This window comes from Dromiciops gliroides, chromosome 1 (assembly GCF_019393635.1).
Source record: "Dromiciops gliroides isolate mDroGli1 chromosome 1, mDroGli1.pri, whole genome shotgun sequence".
In the NCBI taxonomy this organism is placed as follows: domain Eukaryota; kingdom Metazoa; phylum Chordata; class Mammalia; order Microbiotheria; family Microbiotheriidae; genus Dromiciops; species Dromiciops gliroides.
Window position 1 is genome coordinate 672,071,464 of NC_057861.1, and position 21,453 is coordinate 672,092,916.

A 21,453-nucleotide genomic window follows, 5' to 3' on the forward strand; every position below is an offset into this window, starting at 1 on the left:
TTATGAAAAAGATTGGAGAGATGTGGACTAGCCAGTCTTTCAGTTAGGTGGCTTCAGACTCGGGTCGAATGGCTTTGGACTTGGACTGTCCTTCCCAAGGCCTTGGGAAGTCTAGAAGTGAAAGCTAATGACCACTTGCCAGGTCAGTTAGGATGGGAGTCCTTTTCCAGGTATGGAATTAGGATTAGCTTCTGAGACCTCCTCCAACCCCTACCTATTATGTCTACATGGACGTCTCTGCACAGACTGTCCCACCCCCTGATGAAGTCACAGCCTTAAGCACAAGTGCTACAGAGATGTGATGATCAATGATTTGTTTATACCAAGAGGGCATGTGCCCATTTGTCATGCCTGGCTGATAGACAGTCCTCTGGAGCAGCTGCTCTCATCGTCCACCTCGCTGTGACAACTACCACAAGCTTTGGGGTTCCAAGGCCCCTCCTACTTTCCTTTCCTTCATCTCTTTCCACACCTGAAACCACATCTTGTCCCCCAGGTCAGCCAAGCTTAGCATGGAGGAATGGGAGGGAAAGCTCCTGATTCTGAAGTCAAGTAATGAGGGATTCTTGTTTCCTTCTAACTGTAAGTGATGGAACCATAGGTTTAGAGCTAGAAAGGACCTCACAGGTTATCCAGTCCAATTTCTCTGCCTGGTTTTAGGGATCAGGAAACTGAGGCCCAGAGGAATGACTTGACATGGGCCAAATGGTATTTAGGTGAGGCAGGATTTGAAGCCTGGTCTTCTGACTTCAAATCCATATACTTGATCATATGGAGATCTTAAAAATTGAGACCCGATCGTTGTAACATGTTTTTTAAATGCACAGAAGAGAACACAAGGGCATTCAAAAGGAAGCATAGACAAGTAGGACAGTTTTGAACATAACCTATAGAATTTATTGTATACTTTGTTTAAGAAGCAAGCTGTACGGTAAGGAAATTCCCAGTTTTGTATAAAATCCCCTTTTAAAATTCTGCTATGTATGAGGAAATGCTCCTTTATTGGTTTTTAAATTCAAAATAAAACAATTAAAGCTAAGGCCCCCAAATCATAGAGAAGTCAGAGGTTTGTCCTGGAGGGGAAAGGAGGCATCACCACCACCACCACCACCACTAAGAGTCATGTAGCGGAGCAGCTAGGTGGCGAAGTGGATAAAGCACCGGGCCCTGGATTCAGGAGTACCTGAGTTCAAATCCAGGCTCAGACACTTGACACTTACTAGCTGTGTGACCCTGGGCAAGTCACTTAACCCCAATTGCCTCACCAAAAGAAAAAAAATCTAAAAATAAAAAGATTCATGTAGCACAAAACTGGACTCTCACAATAGTCCTATGAGGTAGGTCTATGATTATCCCCATTTTGCAGATGAGGAAACTGTGGTTGAGAGATGGGAGAATAAATGAAAGGGAATTAGCATTTATATACCACCTACTACATACCAGGCACTGCACTAAGTAAGCACTTTTATAAATATTACCTCATTTGATCCTCACAGTAACTCTGTGAGGCAGGTGCTAGTATCATTCCCATTTTACGGCTGAGGAAACTAGGGCAAACAGAAGTTAAGTGATTTGCCCAGGGTCACACAGCTAAGAAGTATCTGAGGTAGGATTTAAAGTCAGTTCACATCTCACCTTGTTCCTAGCTTGGATCATGAAGCCACCACCAAGACACAGTTGTCCAAAGTCATGCAGCTCCAGTCTCTAGGAGCCTTTCAGAAATGCTGCCCCCAGCCCCTAGTGAGAGCATCCCCCCTGAACTCTGGGGCCAGGGGAAGCTCTCATGGGTTTCTGGATGGCTGATTGAAGATCTCTAAGAGTCGGGAGGTAGGCCTTTTAGTCTCTACTCTGCTGTTCACTCATTGTGTGACCTTGAACAAGTCCCTTCCCCCTCTTGGGGCCTCAGTTTCCTTATCCAGAGAATAGGTCAAATCATTTCTCCATTGAGTAAAGCAAACAAAAAGTCTTGTGTAACCCACAGACCTCACAGGTTACCAAGGAAAGTATTGTACCAGGCACAAGAATTTGATAACTGAAATGATAATATCTCACTTTTCTATTGTACTTTCTTCATAGTAACCCATGAGGTCTGTAGGTTATACCAGGCTTTTTGTTTGCTTGTCCAGGGTTCCTTAGGATATCCCAGAGACAGGATTTGAAATCATATCTCTGGACTCTGTGCCCCAGGCTCTTGGCATATCACAACTTGTAATACAGTTTCCTGTGTACGGTGTCTTTTTGCAACGCAGAAACATGTGAGCTTAGCATCCAGTTAGAATAATCAGCGGAGACAGGAAACTACCAGACATTTCCTTCCCTCTCAGCTGCCCCTGGCCCACCTGGTGGCAATCTAACTATCCCTAACCCCCTCCATTCCCTAACCCCCCTGCCCCAGAAGCATTTGAGGGGAGGGCATGTTTTATGCCACTGGTCCCAAATACATACATTGTTCCTTAATTTTCTGGCATCTCTATGCTCTTCAAGCCAGCTGTTACCTGTCTGCTCCAGGGAGATGCCTCAGTGGTGTGTGTGGGGGGGGGGGGGGGGTCCCTAAACAGGAAGCCCATTGAGTCTGATGGAGTAATCAGCCAAGAGAACAAGGGAATCTTGGAATCAATGATAGAAATCTTAGGCTCTCAGAGTCTTATTGCTCCAGAATTTTATTCTTTCCCAAGGTGTGTGGACACACACAGTTTCAGAATATAACCCTGCCCCCACCAAATCACAGCCTGGGGGGGGGGTAGGGAGAGGTGGGGACTAAGCAATGAAAATCTTGCTATTCCTAATTTACAAATGAGGACTCTGAAACCCAGAGAGATCAAGCCACTTGTCCAAGGTCACAGGATGAGTCAAGGACAGAGTCTAGACTAGAACCCAGGGCTTCTGCTCCCCCACTCCCCCCCCCCCAGCCCAGGGCTCTGCAACAAAGGGGCAGGCAGGGTAAAGCACAAGCGCCCTCACACAATGGGCATTCAGTCCAAGCTGGTGGATTGATTCCCTGAACAGCTGACAGGCAGCCAGCAGGATCTTTCTGGCTGGTTCCTCTCTTTGTCCTGACATGAATCGGGGAGGGAGCTGGAGGGATCTCAGAGTCCCTCCGTTGTCTCCTCCCCTGCTCATGCTCAAGGCCACCTCTCGGGTCCAGCCGCCCCCTCGTCTGGTCCCTGATCTCTTCTGCTGGGCCCTCCAGCCCAGGGGATGGGATGAGGTGGGGTGGGGGTGGGGTGGAGAGGCCATGAAGGAATAGAAACAACCCTGCCCATTTTAAAAGCAAAAGCAGCACAAAGGATCATTACCCTTATTTTTACAAATGAGGAAACGGAGGATCTGGACTTTTCAATCCAAGGTCACACAGGTGACCAGTGGAAGAGCCTAGATTGGAAGCTAGGTCTCTCCTGACTCCAAGCTCAAAGACCTTCCCATGATACCATGCTTCATGTCCTCAAGGAAAGATGTAACACCTGGAAAATGCACTTCAATGTCCTATGCAGGGGTGGGAGGGAGAACACCAGCCAGTCTGGGCTCCAGGGCTGACCTCTATACCCATCACATCTTTGTCAACCTCAGAACATTGAGGCGGACAGGCACGAAGGTGGCGCTGGCTGCGTAGGGAATCTCCCTCAGGACTCCTTCCCATTTCTTTTCCTCTTCATCATACCTGCATGAGGGGTCAAAGAGAAGTGAGGGAGATGTGTGTCTGTGAGAGCTACAGAACCGCAGAGTTGGAAGAGACCCTGGATACCATGGCAAAGAGTAGAAAACTGAGGTCCAGAGTAGGGAAGGGATTTGCCCAAAGTCACACAATGAGTCCTTGACCAAGCTGGGATCCAAACCCAAGTCTCCCAACTTGGCGGCCAAAGCTCTTTGCCTTACACCCCATTTTAAGCAAGTTTATGATATGAAAATCCTGACTTATACCCAGAAGAGGCAGCAAGGCATTACCCTGGATAGAGCCCTGGGCCTGAAATCAGGAAGCCCCGAGTTCCAATCCAGCCTCAAGTACTTACTAGCTGTGTGACCTTGGACAAGTTCCTTAACCTCCGTCATCCATAAAATGAGGATAATAATAGCTCCTTCATCCCAGGATTATTGGAAACATAATAGAAGATAATATTTGTAAACCTTAAAGTGCTTTATACATGCTAGCTATCCATTAAAGTGGGAAGATGGGATGGGGTGTGGGATTCCTTGTGGGGAGCTCCCTAAGGACACTGATTTCTTAATCAATCAGTCAATCTATTTATTCAATGACGAAAAAATGGAAATTTTAGTATTTTTTTCAAAGACTTCTAAAGTAAGGACTCATTCCTCTGATGCCTCATCTTGGTGAAGGCATGACCGTGGCCAAGACCGTGATTCAAAATACAAGCCCCCAGGGGCAGCTAGGTGGTGCAGTGGATAAAGCACCAGCCCTGGATTCAGGAGTACCTGAGTTCAAATCTGGCCTCAGACACTTGACACTTACTAGCTGTGTGACCCTGGGCAAGTCACTTAACCCCCATAGCCCGGCAAAAAAAAAAGATACAAGCCCCAGGTACTTTGCAGGGGCTGCCGCCCATCCTTGGACTGTTCTTCCCTCCCCATCTCTGACTTCTGGCTTCCCCAGATTCCTTCAAGTTCTAACTGAAATCCCACTTTTATAGGAAGCCTCTCTTGATCCCTCTTGCTTCTTAGAGTCTTCTTTCTGTTGATTATTTTAAATTTATCCTATATCTAGCTTATTTTTTTTTTCAGGGCAATGAGGGTTAAGTGACTTTCCCAGGGTCACACAGCTAGTAAGTGTCAAGTGTCTGAGGCTGGATTTGAACTCAGGTCCTCCTGATTCCAGGGTTGGGGCTTTATCCACTGTACCACCTACCTGCCCTCTAGCCTATCTTTATATTGTTCTTTGAATGCTGTCTCTCCCACTTAATTGTGAGCTCCCTGAAAGCAGGGACTGGCTTGTGCCCATCTTGCCCCCACCCCCAGTTTAATTACCACAGCTCCTCCTGCTTAATAAAGGTTTATTAACTAACAATGTGCACTGATTCTTCTCATCTCTGACATTCTGTGCTTTCAGGTTCTTTCCAGTGTTGACATTTCTATGATCTACATCCTAATGTCTTTCCCAGTTCTGAGATTCTATATTCAAAGACCCTTCTAGTTCTGACATTCTTTGTTCTATGTTCTAAGGGTCCCACCTGACTCTGACCTTCTATGAATGAATCAGTCACTGAATACATGAAGAAGGGGACTCCCATTCTGGCTGCCTGCTCAGCTTGGTGCCAGGAGGAAGCTGGCTTCAGTTTAGGCAGACTGCATTCCATCTGCCCAGCCCCAGGAGACAATTTCAAACCTTCCAAGACCCCCTGTAGTGCCACCCAACCCATCTTACCTCCATATGTCATTAAGTTCTGTAGGCAACCAGCTCTCCTGACTCAGTTTCCAGGGTAGCAAAGCCCCCAATGGAGTAGAGAGTCCCCAGCCAGGCAACCAGGCTGAGTGAGCTACGTTCCTGGGGAAAAGCCAAAAATGGCTCCCACCTGGTGAAGGAAGCATAGAGATGATTGAATTTAGAGCTGAAAGGGACTTTAGACACTCTCTTTTCCAGCCCTCTTATTTTTCAGATGGGGAAACTGAGACAGAGAGAGGGGAAAGGAAGTTCTAAGGATTATACCAATAATAAGTATCCTAGCAGAGCCAGGATTCCTACCCCAAAGCTCTAATTCCAAATCTTTCCTCTGAGCTATTCTGTCTCCTAATGAGAGGGAAATCACTAAGATGAGGCAGGGACCAGAGGTTGGTCCCTGCCCAGCTCCTGCTCCCTGAGCTCCCAGGGTACCCCCCCAGCATAGGTCCAATGGGCAGAGGAAGTTGTTAATCTCATTTTTGGGTTAGACAGGGAATCAGAGATTCATTCTCACCACCCAGTGGTGTCACTGATGTCACTGATCCCAGGGTCTCCAACCCAGAAGTCCCACCCTCTGGAAGAGCTTGTTCTTATGGTCCTCTCCCCTGAAAGGTCGTGCCTAGGAGCTCGAAAGAAGATTCTCCCAGAAAAGCTGAGACACACAGGAGCTACAGCAAAATCCCACCAAGGGCAGGAGGCCAAATTTCAGGTCTGCCTTCATAGCTCCCAGCTGGAGACCCCCTCCCCTTTCCCTCATGCAATGCTGGCTGAGCCATACTTATTATCCGCTATGTTGTACACTTCTGACGAGCTGGTCAGCCCTGTGTTGGTGACTCCAGCCACCACGTAGATCTTGCCGTCGTGCACCGTGGCCCCAAAGAGGGATCGGGCGTTCTGCATGGGGGCCAGCTCCTTCCACTCAAACTTCTTGGGGTCGTAGACGTAAGTCTTATTCAGGCACTTCCTGTGGGAGAGAGGAGGCACCCGATTTACCAGGCAGGAGCAAGCTGGATGACCCTCTAACCTTTGAGCTTCCCTGCCTCTGGGACTTTGCTTGGGTCAGTCCCCTGGGCCCCGGAATTCCTCCACTGCTTCTCTTCAGGTGTTGAATTTCCAACTCATCATTTTAAGTCCAAATCAAATGTCACCTCCTCTAGGAAGCCCCTCTGTGCTTCATCTGGCTGACAAGGATCTTGTCTCTCAGACCTCTCACAGCTGCCTTTTCTTGCACTTATACAATTATGTGTTTATAATCACTTTTATTGGTGTCTTAGCCTCCTGCCTACTAGACTTTGGGCTCCAGGAGGGATCGATCAGCTCTCACTGAACCTTCACCAAGGACCAGCCCCACGGTCTGGGTCTTAAGAGACTTTCTTTATAATGCTTAAGAGACGTCCTTTATAACATGTTATACTAGGCACGGTTGGGGGTGGGGTTGGGGGAGGAAGGGACTCTCAGGCTTCCATAGGATCTTCGGACTGGAAGGAATTCCCAAGGGTCCCTTGGACTATGCTAATCATCAGCCTGGCCTAGAAGCTAAAACCTGGGGGGGTTGGGAGGGATGGGGGAGTCAGGGAATGGGCCTCCAGGAACCGGGCAGAAAGTCTAATGGAAACCAGGCAGTGGGCCTAATGGAAAGGAGACAACAGCAGCTCTGACAGAAACCAGTGTCTGAGTGTTCAGGAAAACCAGACAGCAAGACTGCCTCCTTTCTCTGCCCTCTACCCTGGGTGAGGCTGGTTTCCCCTGCCCGAGGCCACCCCAGGCTGATGGCCATGGGTCAGGAGAAACAGGCCCCAAAACAGCTGCTTGGGCTCCCCCACCCCTGGCCCCAACAGACACACCTGATCTCTCCTTTTCTCTCACAGCATTTATTTATTTGTTATTATTCTTTACTGTTTTCTCTAGTCTCCTTAGTTCAGAGTGAGCCACAGGTGTTCTGCACCTCACCCCTCCCTCACCTCTCCAACATCCACTCTGACCCTGCCCCAGAGATGGAGACCACCTGCCTCCCTATTCGGAGAGAAGGACCACAGGTGCTCAGGGCAGCCTATCCTGGGTACCCACAGAGGCCAGAGAGTTAGTCAACCTCAGCTCTACCCTAAGTCCTTGCTGCTGTTGGAAGCTGCAGCCTTGGGTTCTTACCGGTCACTTCCTTTGCCCCCAATGACGTAGATGAGGTCCATGTAGGACACCACCGCATGGCCGTACACCACGTAGGGCAGTGGGTCTGACTCACCCCATTTAAATGACCTAGAGGGGAGGGGAGAAGGAGGTGAGGAGAGGAGGAGGGCTCATGGCCGGCGCTTTAACCTGCTTAGGCCGGGGTCCCACCCAGTGCAGTGCCGCATCTCAGAAATCTCTCTCCCTCCAGATGCAGAACAGACCCATCTCCAGTCTCTGTAGGACTTTAAGCTTGCCCTACCATCCCTGGGAAACTGAAACTTAGACTCACCCAAGGTCACAGAGTGGGACCTAAACCACAGTGGCCTGACTCAGCCCCAGGTGGGGCTGTCCTGTATATTTAATGTCATTTAACATTTGCTTTTTAATTTTTTGTATTGAGTTTCCAAATTCTATCCCTCCCTCCCTCCCTCCCTCCCTCCCTCCCTCCTTTCCCCCCTTCCCTGAGATGGCAAGCAATCTCCATTCCAATCTTTATCTAAAACCACGGATCACACTCCCTTATGTCTTCTCTTCCCCCGGCTGGGCAATTCCTTTTATTTCCAGCTCAGATTTTTAATAGCTGTGTGACCCTAGGCAAATCACTTAACCTCTCACTTCTCTTCTTTGCTTCTGAACCCTCTGTAGTGTGGTTTCTGACCTCATCCTTCCACCGAAGCTCCTCTCTCCAGAGTTATTAACTATCCCTTAATTGCCCAATCTAATAGTCACTTAAAAATACTCATCCTGGATTCCTCCACAACCTTTGACACTATTGATCACCACATCCTCCTAAATACTGTCTCCTCTCTAGGTTTCTTTTTCTTTCTTTCTTTCTTTCTTTCTTTCTTTCTTTCTTTCTTTCTTTCTTTCTTTCTTTCTTTCTTTCTTTCTTTCTTTCTTTCTTTTCCTTCCTTCCTTCCTTCCTTCCTTCCTTCCTTCCTTCCTTCCTTCCTTCCTTCCGTTCCTTCCTTCCTCCTATTCCTTCCTTCCTTCCTTTCTTTCTTTCTTTCTTTCTTTCTTTCTTTTTTCTTTCTTTCTTTCTTTCTTTCGTTTTGTCTTTCTTTCTTTTTTCTTTCTTTCCTCTTTCTATTCTTTCTTTCTTTACATTGTTCTCCCCCTGGTTTCCTGCTCTCTGGGTGCAACTACCCTCTCTGTATCTTGTATGTCCCCAGTTATGGGGCAAGCTGGGTGACTCTGGAGAGAAGTGAGCTATGGTTTCTAGTGTACGACTCTCCCTCTGGCCCTTGTCCTCCCCATCCTTCTCATCCCCCTGCCCCTCCCCCATGGCCCCCTTACAGTCGGTCATAGCACATCACTGAGTCCAGGCTCTGCTCCCCCTCCTTCAGCTCTTTGCCACCCACGACGAAGATGGAATTTTCAGCCTCGCCCAAGCCAAACAGACAACGTGGGGAAGGTAGGGGCGGCATGCCCATCCACCTCAGAATCCAGGTGATCAAACTGGAGGGGGATAGAACAGACAAGAAGGCTTTGTCCCCCCAACCCTGACAATCTGTCAAGGCCCTTGCCCCAGCCCGCCTGAGGGTCCCTCCTTTCTCCTTCCCTTAGCTTGCTCTTCTTTGCAATTGATTCATGCTATGTTAGTGAGCATGAGGAGCCAGTGGGGTCTGCTTCCAGGTAGGCTAATCCCTCAGTCACAGGACAGCCCTTCATGAGCTTGAAGACAAAGATCATATCCCCTTTCAGCTTGCCCCCTCCCTAACACTTTTCAACTCTAAACATCCCCAGGTCCTTGAAAAAGACATGGTCCTCCTGTCCTTTTTTTTTTTAACTTTTTTGGGGGGGGCAGGGCAATGAGGGTTAGTGACTTGCCCAGGGGTCACACAGCTAGTAAGTGCCAAGTGTCAAGTGTCCTGAGGCCAGATCTGAACTCAGATCCTCCTTGAATCCAGGGCTGGTGCTCTATCCACTGAGCCACCTAGCTGCCCTCCTGTCTTTTCATCATCCAGATAGCTCACTTCTGGTCTCACTCCACCTTGTCAATATCTTTCCCCGTATGTGGCACCTAGAACTCCAAAAAGAGTCTGACTAGGGCAGAGAAAAGTAAGACTATTGTCTTATTTGAGATTCACATGAAAAAACTCTGTCCTAAACTCATTGACAACCCCCCCCAACCCTTTGGGCTCTAGAGACAAACTTCATTCCCCTCCTAGTTGGACTGGGGTGATTCTGAGGCTATCCCCCACCTCTCTGCGACCCTCTAAATTCTTCTAAAATGGAAGACAGCTGCCCAAGCTAGTCCTGGTGGGGGAAAGGTACTATTTATACTCCAGTTGGAGCAGGAGAGGGGTGAACAGATAAGGGAGCAAGCTTTTCTGGTAGTTTGCCACAGACTGAAGCTCCATGGAGCTTGAACTGATAACCTACCTGGGATCATCAGCCCTTATCCTGGGGACCTGCTACCACTTGTGCCAGACTCTGTGAGCTAATACAGATGTATGAAGGACTGTCTTGTTGAAAAAGGGATTCGATTTGGTCTACTTAGCCCCAGAAGGCTGGGGCAGAAGAGATAGCTGAAAGGTAGATTTTAGTTCAATATAAAGTCGGACCTTCAAGATCATTAGCTACTGTCTTCTCATTTTACAAGTAAGAAAACCAGGTACAGAGAGGGAATAAGGGGACTTGTCCAAGGTCACATGCCTAGCAAGCAGCAGTAGCAGTATTTCAAACCTGATATTCTTTCTAGATATTTCAGAGGGGTCTGCTGTTTGCTTAAAGAATCCCTTCCAGTTCAGAGAGACTACAATTCTGCAGTTTAACAGCTTCCTAACTTGCTTCTCCTCCCCTAAGTTTCTCCTGTTCTTATGCATCTATGCCACAACCATCCCCAACACCCAGAGTTATTTCCTAGTCATCCCACTAAGTGGCAAGAGTTCTGAATCTGGAGTTCGGAGTATCTGATTCAAAATTCCAGGGTTATTTGTTACTAGATAATTACTATGTAGCATACTGTTACTATGTTTTTCATCATGTTTAGGCAAGTTCCTTTCTCTCTCCATGCCTCAGTTCTCTCCTTTGTAAAATGAAGGGGTCAGACTAGGTAGCCTCCATGAACCTGTCTAGCTGTAAATCCCATGATGCAGTGCTCCTCAGAGGCCCCCTACTCCAGCCTTCAGCTACAGTATTGCTATTTCCCAACCCCACCAGGTACCTGTAGGAAATAAGAACTCATGGGGTCTTCCTTGTTATCCTCATTGTAGAAAAGGCCCCCAGCCACAAAGATCTGGTTCTCTTTGGTCACAAGGCTGACATGGTTCTTGGGAATCTGAGTGGAGAGGGAAGCAAAGTAACACTCATTGGTCCCAGGGTCATAGGCCACAGCCCCAGTGTCACTGATCATGAAGATTAGATCCTGCAGGAACATCCCAAAGCGCATGGTGTCATTGAGGATCCCGGGGATGACAGTGTCTCCATCCTCGGCCTCTTCTGCTTCCTTCTCCCCAGCTTTCTTCACTTTCCAGATGGCCCCCCTGTATCTACTCCATTAACCATCCCAGCTCTTTCCTTCCCAGATGTCTCTTCTTTCTTCTTCTTCCTCTTTAGAACAGTCATCTTCCCTTCGTGGGAATCCTTGACCATCTGAATCTTACGGAGGAGCTCAGGTCGAGCCCTCACCAGTGGGTGCTTTTCCACTCGGCTTTCGAGGTAGTCCCGAGGCAGGAGGCGGAAGCGGATGCTCTCAAAGACAGTGGGCAGGGCCTGGAGCCGGGCCTCCTGGTCATCCCCGGTGTTAGCCCACTTCATCACAGCCTCAAAGACTACCTCCTCTTTCTCCACGTTGAGGCTGTCGCTAGAGATGACAGCAATGAGCTCGTCGGCAGAGAGGCCATAGAAGTCTTGGTCACGGGAAATAAGAGGGAAACGATCACAGATGAAGTCACGGGCGGCCACGGCCAGCCGGGCACAGTCCAGCATGAGACCGAGACGGAAGACTGCCAGGCAGTTGGCGAGGCAGAGCCGCTTCTGCAAGAAGGAAACACAGATGGTGAAAATGATGGAATCTGGAAAGATTGGCCGCTGCAAAAAGGTCCTGAACGTTTCCTCGTTGAGATCGATCTCCGAAGTGTAGAGGTAGTGGAGGACCTTGCCCATCACTTCTGGAGACAACCTCCTCCAGGCTGATCTCCTGAATCCTTTCTGAGGTCCTTGAGGAACATGGCAGCGGAAATAAGGGCTACAAGCCGCTAAGACCAGCCGGTGACATGGGAATGTCCTGGTCCTTCACCTTCACGACACAGGTCCCAAGATACTTGCGATGGTCTAACATGTCCTTTAATCCATCCTGGAGGATGGGTCTGCTGGTAGAGTCTCTGCTCTTCTATTTGTTCCAACTCTGGGCCATGTGGTCCTCCCGGCAGCCTCGGAAGGTAAGGAATGGAGTCCAAAAACTCCCCCTTCACTTTGGACCCACGGGATTTGGAGTCGGGGGACTTTGTTTGTCCTCTAGTTATCTCTGTGACCTTGGCCAAGCCTCTCCCTTTCTCAGAGCCCCGGTTTTTGGCACTGTCAAATTAAGAAGATGAACTCGATGCTGATTCCCAAGCTCCCTAAGTCGATGAGCCTACGAACCAGGAAGAGAACGTGCTGCTTTCAGAGAGCCACGGAGCCCGGAGGATGGAACACCCCATCTGTCCGTCTGATGGTCTACCACTCGTCCGGTGTCTCGGTGTCAGAACTTGGCTGAGACAGATATATATTAGCAAGAGCAGGGAGGAATCTGGGCTGAGGCTCCACGTAAGCCGATCTGCCTTGGATATGATGAGTGAGGCACAGGGACAGTTAGGGGTGGGGTGGAGGGACAAGACAGCTGGGCTTCCTATCTCCCTGCCATCTCATCTCCCTCCCCCCTGCCCTGTTCCCTGGGAGCCTCTGACCTTAGTCAGACAACTAGAGTCAGCCCCAGAACTGGGGGGACTGAGACCCAGAGCAAAGGCAAAGAACCCCCGTCCCCACCCCGGAGCTCAGGACTAGAGAATGGTGACGCTATTTGGAATGAACTCAAACTGCCTCATTTCTTTTTTTTTTTTTTGCGGGGCAATGGGGGTTAAGTGACTTGCCCAGGGTCACACAGCTAGTTGTGTCAAGTGTCTGAGGCCGGATTTTAACTCATGTACTCCTGAATCCAGGGCCGGTGCTTTATCCACTGCGCCACCTAGCCTGCGCCCCCTACCTCATTTCTAAATTGAGTCAAGGCTGTGGCTCCATTTCTCCCTTGGCTCAGCTTGAAGACTCCTGGGGACCGTGGCATACATTCCCTTAGAAGAGGTCACCTTTGAGGAAAAGACAGGGAGCCTTCCCGGAGAATCCTGGGGAGGGAAATTCTGGGGAGGAGCATCCGAAAGGAATGGGGGTGGGGAGGCAGGACCTGGCCTCGGGACCTTTTCCTGGGCTGGAGGGAACAGCTGCGGCCTGAATCTCGGAATACTTGGTCAGAGGGTGTGGCCTCCTGGGGACCAGCCAGCTCTGTGCCGACGAGGTAACATCCAACCTTGGGGATCCACAAGGCGCTTGGGAATAGGGGCCCTAAGGGCTCAGCACTGCTGCCTGGACTATAATACTCCATCTACGTGGGTCATCCAGGCAGAAAGGAGAGAGGGAGCCCAGCCCCAGGACTAATCACCGGCCTCTGGGTCACCTGGGCTCAAGGCAGGGGGTCCAGAGATAGGACCCATCCACGGATCCTCATTTCTCCATTCTAAGAACAAAAGAGAGGGTTTCCGGCTACATGACCCAGAGAACGAACACCTTCTATACTTCTGTTGGCCCAATCAGGGTTGAGATCTAGATGGGACCCGAAGAGCTATCCCGTCCAGGCCCATCATTTTGCAGATGGGAAAACAGGCCTAAGTGAAGTCACTTGTCTAAGGTTGCATGGATAGTAAGTGGCAGGGTCAGGATTCACACCCAGGTCCTCTGACCCTGAATTCAAATCCCTTTTCATGACACCACACTGCCTTCTCACTGTAACTCTTCACATGGACCAGGGGAGAACATATTGCCAAACTACTTCCTACTGGGGCATTGGAATCAAACAGGCAAGCTCTTTGTGGGAAGGAAGGTATTTTTGGTCTTGAAGGAGAAGGGAGAAACAGTCCTGTGCTCTGGGAACCTCAGGTGTAAGGGTGGTAGAGGACTGGGACACTTAGTCATGAAAAACCATTCAAGTTGCTGCAGTCATTTTGGGTTTTTAAACAAGCATTTATTAAGCACCTACTATATGCCAAGGCACTGTGCTAAGTACTTTACAAATGTTACTCATTGATCCTCACAGCAACCTAGGTGGATGCAATTATTATACTCATTTTCATTATTGTTCAGTCATTTTTTCAGTCATGTCTAACTCTCTGTGACTCCATTTGGGGTTTTCTTGGCAAAGATACTGGAGTGGTTTGCCATTTCCTTCTCCAGCTCATTTGACAGATGAGAAAACTGGGGGAGACAGAGTTAAGTGACTTGCCCAGGGTCACATAGCTAGTAAGTGTCTGAAGCCTGATCTGAACTCAGGAAGATGAACTTTTCTGACTCCAGACCCAACACTGCACCACCTAGCTGCCCTATCCTCATTTTCAGATAAGCAATCTGAGGCAAACAGAGGCTAAAGTGACTTGCCCAGGATCACAAAGCTAGTAAATGTCAGGTCATATTCGAACTCAGGTCATCCTGACTTCAAGGCCAGAGCTCTATCCACTGTGTCACCTAACTTCTCCATAAAGACTGCTTTGCAAGCAGTCACACAGAGTTGAGTGTGGACCCACAGAATCTATGGGCCACAGCTCACTCTCTCTCTCTCCTGTCTTCCCCCGGGTGGGGGGTGGGGGGTCTCCTCCAGGGCCCAGTGCCTGGACAATTGCTCCCCTGGCTTAGATCTCAAGGGCCCAAGATTAGTTTGTCCCAGAAGTGACAGGGGCCTACAGCTGAGAGTTAAATTTAGCCCCTCTGTGTACTGACAAGCTATGGTTCCAAGCCACTCATCCCCAGTCCCACATGGTCACCCTCTGACTCATTTGTTTTTACCCATAGATCTGGGAGGAGGAGCTGGCGCTGAATCACTACCCCCTTTCTTTCCTTGACATCACCTGAGAGAACCAGCTCCATCCCTGTTTGGGTAGTTCAATGGACCACTGAACCAGAACCATAGAATTACAGGATGTCACACATAGGAAGGAGCCAGAGAAATTATCTGGTCCAATGCCTTTCTTTTACGGAGGAGGACACTGAAGCCCAGGGAGGGGAAGGCATTTGTCCAGGGTCCTGGAGGTGCCAGAGGCAAGGACAATACTCAAACCTGGATCTTCTGATTCTTGGTTCAAGTTTGCCCCTCACCCACAACCCCAGACCTCCAAAACAGATTTATGCTTATCTCCATCACTAGTGACCTCTTCTCACTGATCTCCCCTCCCCCAGTACAGGCCCTCTTTACCCCCCGCCCAGGCTATTGCAGTAAACTCCTAACAGGTATTCCTTCCAGGCAGCCTCAGGGAAGCCTTCCCTCATTACTACTCCAAATCTTCTCCCTGGGACCTTGTACAGAGCTTTCTTTGCGTCCTCTCTATTATGCTAATCCAGCAATGTCGATCAGTATGATTATTCGTGTATGTGCCATGTCCCCTTGCTAGGATGGCGAGCTCCCTGAGGACAGGAACTGCAGTCTTAGCCTACATTTCTAGTTTCTGTAGGGCACAGGTGCTCAGAATACAGCAAGTACTTATTATACTTGCTTGTTAAAGTATATTTAAGGGGCAGCTAGGTGGCACAGTGGCTAGAACACTGGTCCTGGAATCAGGAGGACCTGAATTCAAATCCGGCCTCAGAGGCTTGACACTTATTGTGGCTGTGTGACCCTGGGCAAGTCAGCTTAACCCCAATTGCCTTACCAAAAAAAAAAAGTCTATTTAAGGGGCAGCAGCTAGGTGGCACAGTGGATACAGTACCACCAGTCCTGGATTTCAGGAGGACCTGAGTTCAAATCCGACCTCAAGACACTTGACACAGCTGTGTGACCCGGGGCATGTCACTTAACCCCTTTATTGCCCCACCAGAGAGAGAGACCCATGAGTGGGGGCCAATGAGTATATTTAAGATGTTTATGGCCACACAATGCAGATGTGGAATCCAGAACCACATTGGCAGGGTGGTGGTGGTTTCGTTATTTGTTGATTGGTCTCCAAAGGGATTAGATTCTAGGAAATTGTTGAGTTCAAAAGGTCATCAAAGGAGCTCAGAAATCAATTCGAGTCCACACTGCGAGCCAGACCAGCACTGATGCCCCAAAGGGAAGCCTTGGGCACCCAGACCAACCAGAGTGGTAAACATTTGGACTAGAATTGGGTGAGACCACATTATGCAGATAGCTATACTGGCTGAGCCTATTCTCCCTAGAGACCGAAACGGGATAAGGGAGAGTGTACTCCACCCTCAGTTGCCAGGGGAGAGAGGAATGGTTGTACGTCTGTTCTTGTTGTACCTTCAAAATAATATCCCTTTGCAAAGGCTTAAAAATACTTGTGGGATCCCTTGATTTCTTCAGCATGCTCTTTACCAAATGCATGTCAAGACTCCTCTGTGCCTTCAGTTTTTCATACACTTCAGTGGATGAAAAATCAAACACCCAGTGGTTCCAAGGTAGGCTGGTCCTTGGATGCCAAACACTCATGCTGTTGCCAGGCTCAGGCTGAGTCAGAAAGCTGTTGTGAGCTGGAGCCACCTCTAGGGCACGTAGGGCATCAGAAGAGGCGCTCTGGTGGAGATTAACCTCCTCAAAAAGCACTTTCATCATGATGCTCACTGTACAAAACCCTTCAGCCATCCCCCAGCTGATTCTGGAATGACATGAATTAATGAGCCTGACACTCTAGGTCTTCTACCTCTTTCCAGCCTTATTTTTCCTCTTTAAAACCTAAGCTTTGGGGGGCAGCTAGATATCAGCAGTGGATAAAGCACCAGCCCTGGATTCAGGAATACCTGAGTTCAAATCCGGCCTCAGAACACTTGACACTTACTAGCTGTGTGACCCTGGGCAAGTCACTTAACCCCCCATTGCCCCACAAAACAAAACAAAACAAAACAAAAACCCTAAGCTTTGGGGGACAGCTAGGTGGCGCAATGGATAAAGTACTGGCCCGGGAAGTCAGGAGGACCTGAGTTCAAATCCAACCTCAGACATTTGACCTTACTATCTGTGTGACCCTGGGCAATTCACTAGCCCTCGTTGCCCCAACAAAACAACAACCTAAGCTTTGTCCAACCTGGACTAATCGCCATACTTTTCTTGCATCTGCACATTCTTCTCAATGCCTGGAATGCCTCCCCTTCTGCCCATCTTTGCATGTCTAAATCCTGCCCTGACTCAACTCAAATGCCTCCTATTCCAGGAAACCTCCATGATTAGATTTCCCAAGCTAGAAGTGATCTCTCCTTCTCAAAAGCTTTGATGTAACTTTGTACTTCTCTCCTGATGTCTGGAAGCCTTGGAGTACCTTTCTGCCTAGCACTGGTATTGTGTCTTGTGTGATCTGCCTACTAGACTGTAAGTTCTCTGGGGGCAGGGACTGAAGCATAGGAAAAACAGCCCGAGTTTCCATAGTACTTCAAGGTTTACAAAGTGCTTTCCAAAAACAAAACAAAACAAAAAACAACCCCAACCCTGAAAGGTAAGAAGTAAAAAAGATTAACACCCCCATTTTGCCGATGAGATTAATGGAGACTCGGAAAAGGGCTCCTACCTACCAAATAGAGGAACTCTAAACCCAAGTCTCTTGATTGTGGGCCCAGGGGCTCTTTCGATACTATTTATTATTTTATTTTTCATAGCAATGAGTACCCTGTACCTAATAGATTGCTCAATAGACATTTGAATTGAATTGTTGAGCAATTCATGCCAGAGGTAGCACAGTGGGTAAGTGCTGTACCTGGAGTCAGGAAGACCTGAATTCAAATTCAGTCAGGACACTTATTAGCTGTGTGACCCTGGGCAAGTCATCTAACCTATCTGCCTCAGTTTCCTCAACTATAAAATGGGGATATAATAGCACCTCCTTTACAGGGTTATTTTGAAAATCAAATGAGAGAATACCTGGACATTGCAGGTGCTTAATAATGCTTATTTTTTCCTTCCTGCTTTCTTTTTCTTCCCTTCTTTCCTTCCTTCCTTTTTTCCTTCCTTCTTTTTCCTTCCTTTCTCCTTCTTTCCTTCCAATCCAATCCATGAACTTAAATTAAGTGCCTTTTATGCTCCAGGAAGTGTGCTAATCACTGAGAGAGATAAAGAAAAAAAACACCTCCTGCCCTTGAGCAGCTCACATTGTATGGAGGGAGAACATATCCTAACAGATAAGTATGTACAGGTCATCTGAGGAGGGTGAGAGCACAATGAGGGGAGTCAAGAAAGGTTTGCCCATAGGAGTTAACACATGATCTGAGCCTTGAAGAAGCTAAGAGGCTGAGGCTGAAAGGGAATGCATTCCAGGCATGACAAGGCATGGAGATAAGAGTTGGAATGCCAAGTTTGGGGATCAGCAAGTAGTCTGGTTGGGCTAGAATGCAGAATGCATAAAGGAGAATAAAATGAAATAAATCTACAAAGGTTGACTGAGCCACACTGTGATGAGATTTAAATGCCAAACTGAAAATTTTGTATTTTATACCAGGTGCAACTGTTGTTCGGTTATTTCAGTCATATCTGATTCTCCGGACTCCCATTTGGGATTTTCTTGGCAAAAGATACTGGAGTGATTTGCCATTTCCTCTCCAGCTCATTTATAGAAGAGGAGAACTGAGGCAAGCAAAGGTGTGACTTGCTACATACAGCTAGTGAGTATCTGAGGCCAGATTTGAACTCAGGGAGAGGAGTCTTTCCTGACCCCCAGGTCTGGCACTCTATCCACTGAGTCCCACTAAGTGGAACAGGGTAGCCACTAAAAGCTTCTTGAGAAGGAGTGTAACATGGTTAAACTTGTGCTTTGGGACAATGATTTTGGCAGCTGTAAGAAAGAGCTCTGGCCATGTTACAGAGAGGAAACCAGAGGTCCCGAGAAGGGAGCAGTGATTTGCCCACATTCATATAGACAGGAAGCAGCAGGAGAACTGGGAATTCAAATGGAGATTCCACATCCAAGCCCAGCTCTCATCCCACTAGAGGAATACGTCTCATTTCTCCTCTCCAGGCTTCACATTTCCACCTGTCCAAATAAAGGGGTGGGACAAGGCCGTCTCTAAGTGCTCTCCCAGCTCTGACGCATGGTGGGGCTGTTTTAAATGCACACACCTGCTGTTTCTGACTCATTCAGGGACCAGGACTGGGCCCTCGTGTGTCACAGAAAAGGGTGGGAAACTGACCCCCTGATGGCAAGTGACCCTCGACCCAAAGCTCCGAGCCTTCACTGGGGACACAAATAACCTGGTTGGTCATAAACTAAATCCCAGCTAGTGAATTCTTTTGGCAATATGGCATAGCTGAAGGAGTGCAGGACTTGGGAGGCAGGAGATGTGGTGGAGCCTGGGCTTTGCTACGTATGACCAGAGATTTAAAGCTAGGAGCAATTTCATCTGAACTCTTTTATCTTTCAGATGAGGAAACTACATGAACTTGTAAGTACAAGAATTCTGATTCCCATTTACAAAGGAGGAAAACTGAGGCCCAGAGAGGGGTAGTAACTTGCCCAAGGTCATACAGGGAATAAAATGGCAGAGCCAAGTCCCCTGGTTTCTACACCCAGCATTCTTTCCCACTGCATCACACTGCCTGCTGCTTACTCAGTTTCCCTAACTATAAATGGAGTTAATAATACATGTATAACCTCCTTCTAGAACTTATGTGAGGAAAGCCCTTTGCAAACCTTAAAAGGCTACAACAATAGGAATTAGAGGCCATGTGGTTGGAGAGCAGTGATTTTTTAACATTAAAAATACATGGGGGGGGAGGTGGCTAGGTAGCGCAGTGGATAAAGCACTGGCCTTGGATTCAGGAGGACCTGAGTTCAAATCCAGCCTCAGACACTGACACTACTAGCTGTGTGACCCTGGGCAAGTCACTTAACCCCCATTGCCCTGCCAAAAAACAAAAATGTTAAAAAAAAAAAAAAACACATACAGGGACAGCTAGGTGGTACAGTGGATAAAAGCACCAGCCACCTGGATTCAGGAGGACCTGAGTTTCAAATTCAGGCTCAGACACTTGACACTTACTGGCTGTGTGACCCTGGGCAAGTCACTTAACCCTCATTGCCCCACCAAAAAAAAATGCACACATGTACTAAAGACATAATAAAACACAGAAAACAGAGCAATCCCTTTAGTGAATATGTTTCTCATGAAATTATAGCTTTAGACCTGGAAGGGACCATCAAGTCCAATCGCCCCCCCCCATTTTATATATGAGAAAAATGAGGCTGAAACAGGTGGAGTCACTTGCCTAGGGTCACATAGCTAGTAAGTGTCTGTGTCAGCATTTGAGCCCAGCTCTCTAACCAATGTACCACCTAGTTGTGGCATGGGTCAAAGATCTTTGAAGTTTTAGTCATGAGACCTAGGTCCATGCTCTGGTTCCAATGCTCATTTGACCTTAGTCAAGTCTCTTCCCCTCTCTGAGTTTCCCTTTCTCCCTTTTAAAATGGAAATGATAATCCCCATTCTCACAAGATGAGGAACATGTAAGGGCTCTAGAATGGGAGCTAGTGGTAGTAAGGACCACGGAGAGCAGGGTTGTCTGATATTCAAGACACACATTTATAAAAAGTCCTTTTGAAGTGTTTCTTCTCCACCATCATCTCTCCCCATCTGAGTGTGTTGTGCCCTAGGTGCCTTCCCTGTCCTGGTCCTAATTATGAGAGAAGGATGATCCTTCACCAGTTTTTCTCCACTTCCTTACCCCCATCCACCCACAAGCCATTCAAATAGGAAACAAATGAGTCCTTTTTACATTTCCCCCCCTCCCCCCCACCACCACCAGGTGAGGAAGTCCTCAAAACCTCAAGGAAGAAATTAGACTATAACAAGGTCCAGGTATTTCATACAAAAAATGTATTCCTCTCTTTCCTCTACCTCAATCACACATCTGTGGTCTCTTTGCAAGGGGCTCCGCAGAGTCTTCACTGGGCAACGCAGGTCAGAGGCTCTGGTCTCCGTAGGAGGGGGCTAGCACCTTGGAGAGCCAGCCCTACTTGCTCCATCCAGGTATGTTTCCATACTTTATTGAACTACATTGCCAGGGGGTGGTTACATTAGGTATATCAATGTGCTCCTTGGACACAGAAGAGATGGATGAGGGAGGGTGGGGAAAGGGCAGAGGCACGGAAAGCTGGAATCAGAATGACCAGAATCTCTCCTCTCTGTCTTCTCAGTGAGGATTATCTAGTCTCTACCTGGGAGCCTCCAGCAATAGTGAACCCATGCTGCCTTCCTAGGCATCCCATTCGACTTTTCTTTTTGTACAGCTTGTGACATTAGGAGCTTTTTCCTTCCAGAAATCTTTCACACCCATCAATTATCCCAGACTCTGCCCTCTGCAGCCAAGTATTTGCATAACCCTTAAAATATTCAAAATCAGCGATCTGTTCTGCCTAGACCCTCTCTTTCCATACTAAACATCTGAGTTCCTTTCATTGGTCCTCACATGGCATGATTCCTGGTCACACTCCTTTGGCTATTTTCCAGTTTCAGTGGCCTTCCTAAAATGGGGTGCTCAGAGCTGTACACAAGATTCAGATGTGTTCTAAGCAAGGCCGAGGACAATGGAACTTTCCTCACATACTGAGCAGAATCTTTTTTAATTGGGCCTTACATATTAGCTTTTTTGTTGTTGTTTGGGCTGTCCTATCATTATTACTGATTCATACTGGGCTTGCAGTCTACTTACCACTCCACACACCCCAGTCTTTTGACAC

At 48.1% G+C, this 21,453-nt stretch overlaps 1 protein-coding gene across 1 annotated transcript; it reads right to left on the reverse strand.

Moving 5' to 3' along the window:
* Positions 1 to 892: 892 nt before the first annotated feature.
* Positions 893 to 16,349, reverse strand: KLHL40 (kelch like family member 40). Its single transcript, XM_044000838.1, is given in 16 exon segments — positions 893 to 3,658; positions 5,375 to 5,400; positions 5,402 to 5,522; positions 6,168 to 6,353; positions 7,535 to 7,642; positions 8,852 to 8,991; positions 8,993 to 9,013; positions 10,725 to 11,026; positions 11,029 to 11,677; positions 11,679 to 11,714; positions 11,716 to 11,733; positions 11,735 to 11,782; positions 11,784 to 11,864; positions 11,866 to 12,076; positions 12,952 to 13,061; positions 16,113 to 16,349. Coding segments are annotated over 16 exon segments (2,406 nt in total). The 3' UTR covers positions 893 to 3,546.
* Between the last annotated feature and the right edge of the window lie 5,104 nt (positions 16,350 to 21,453).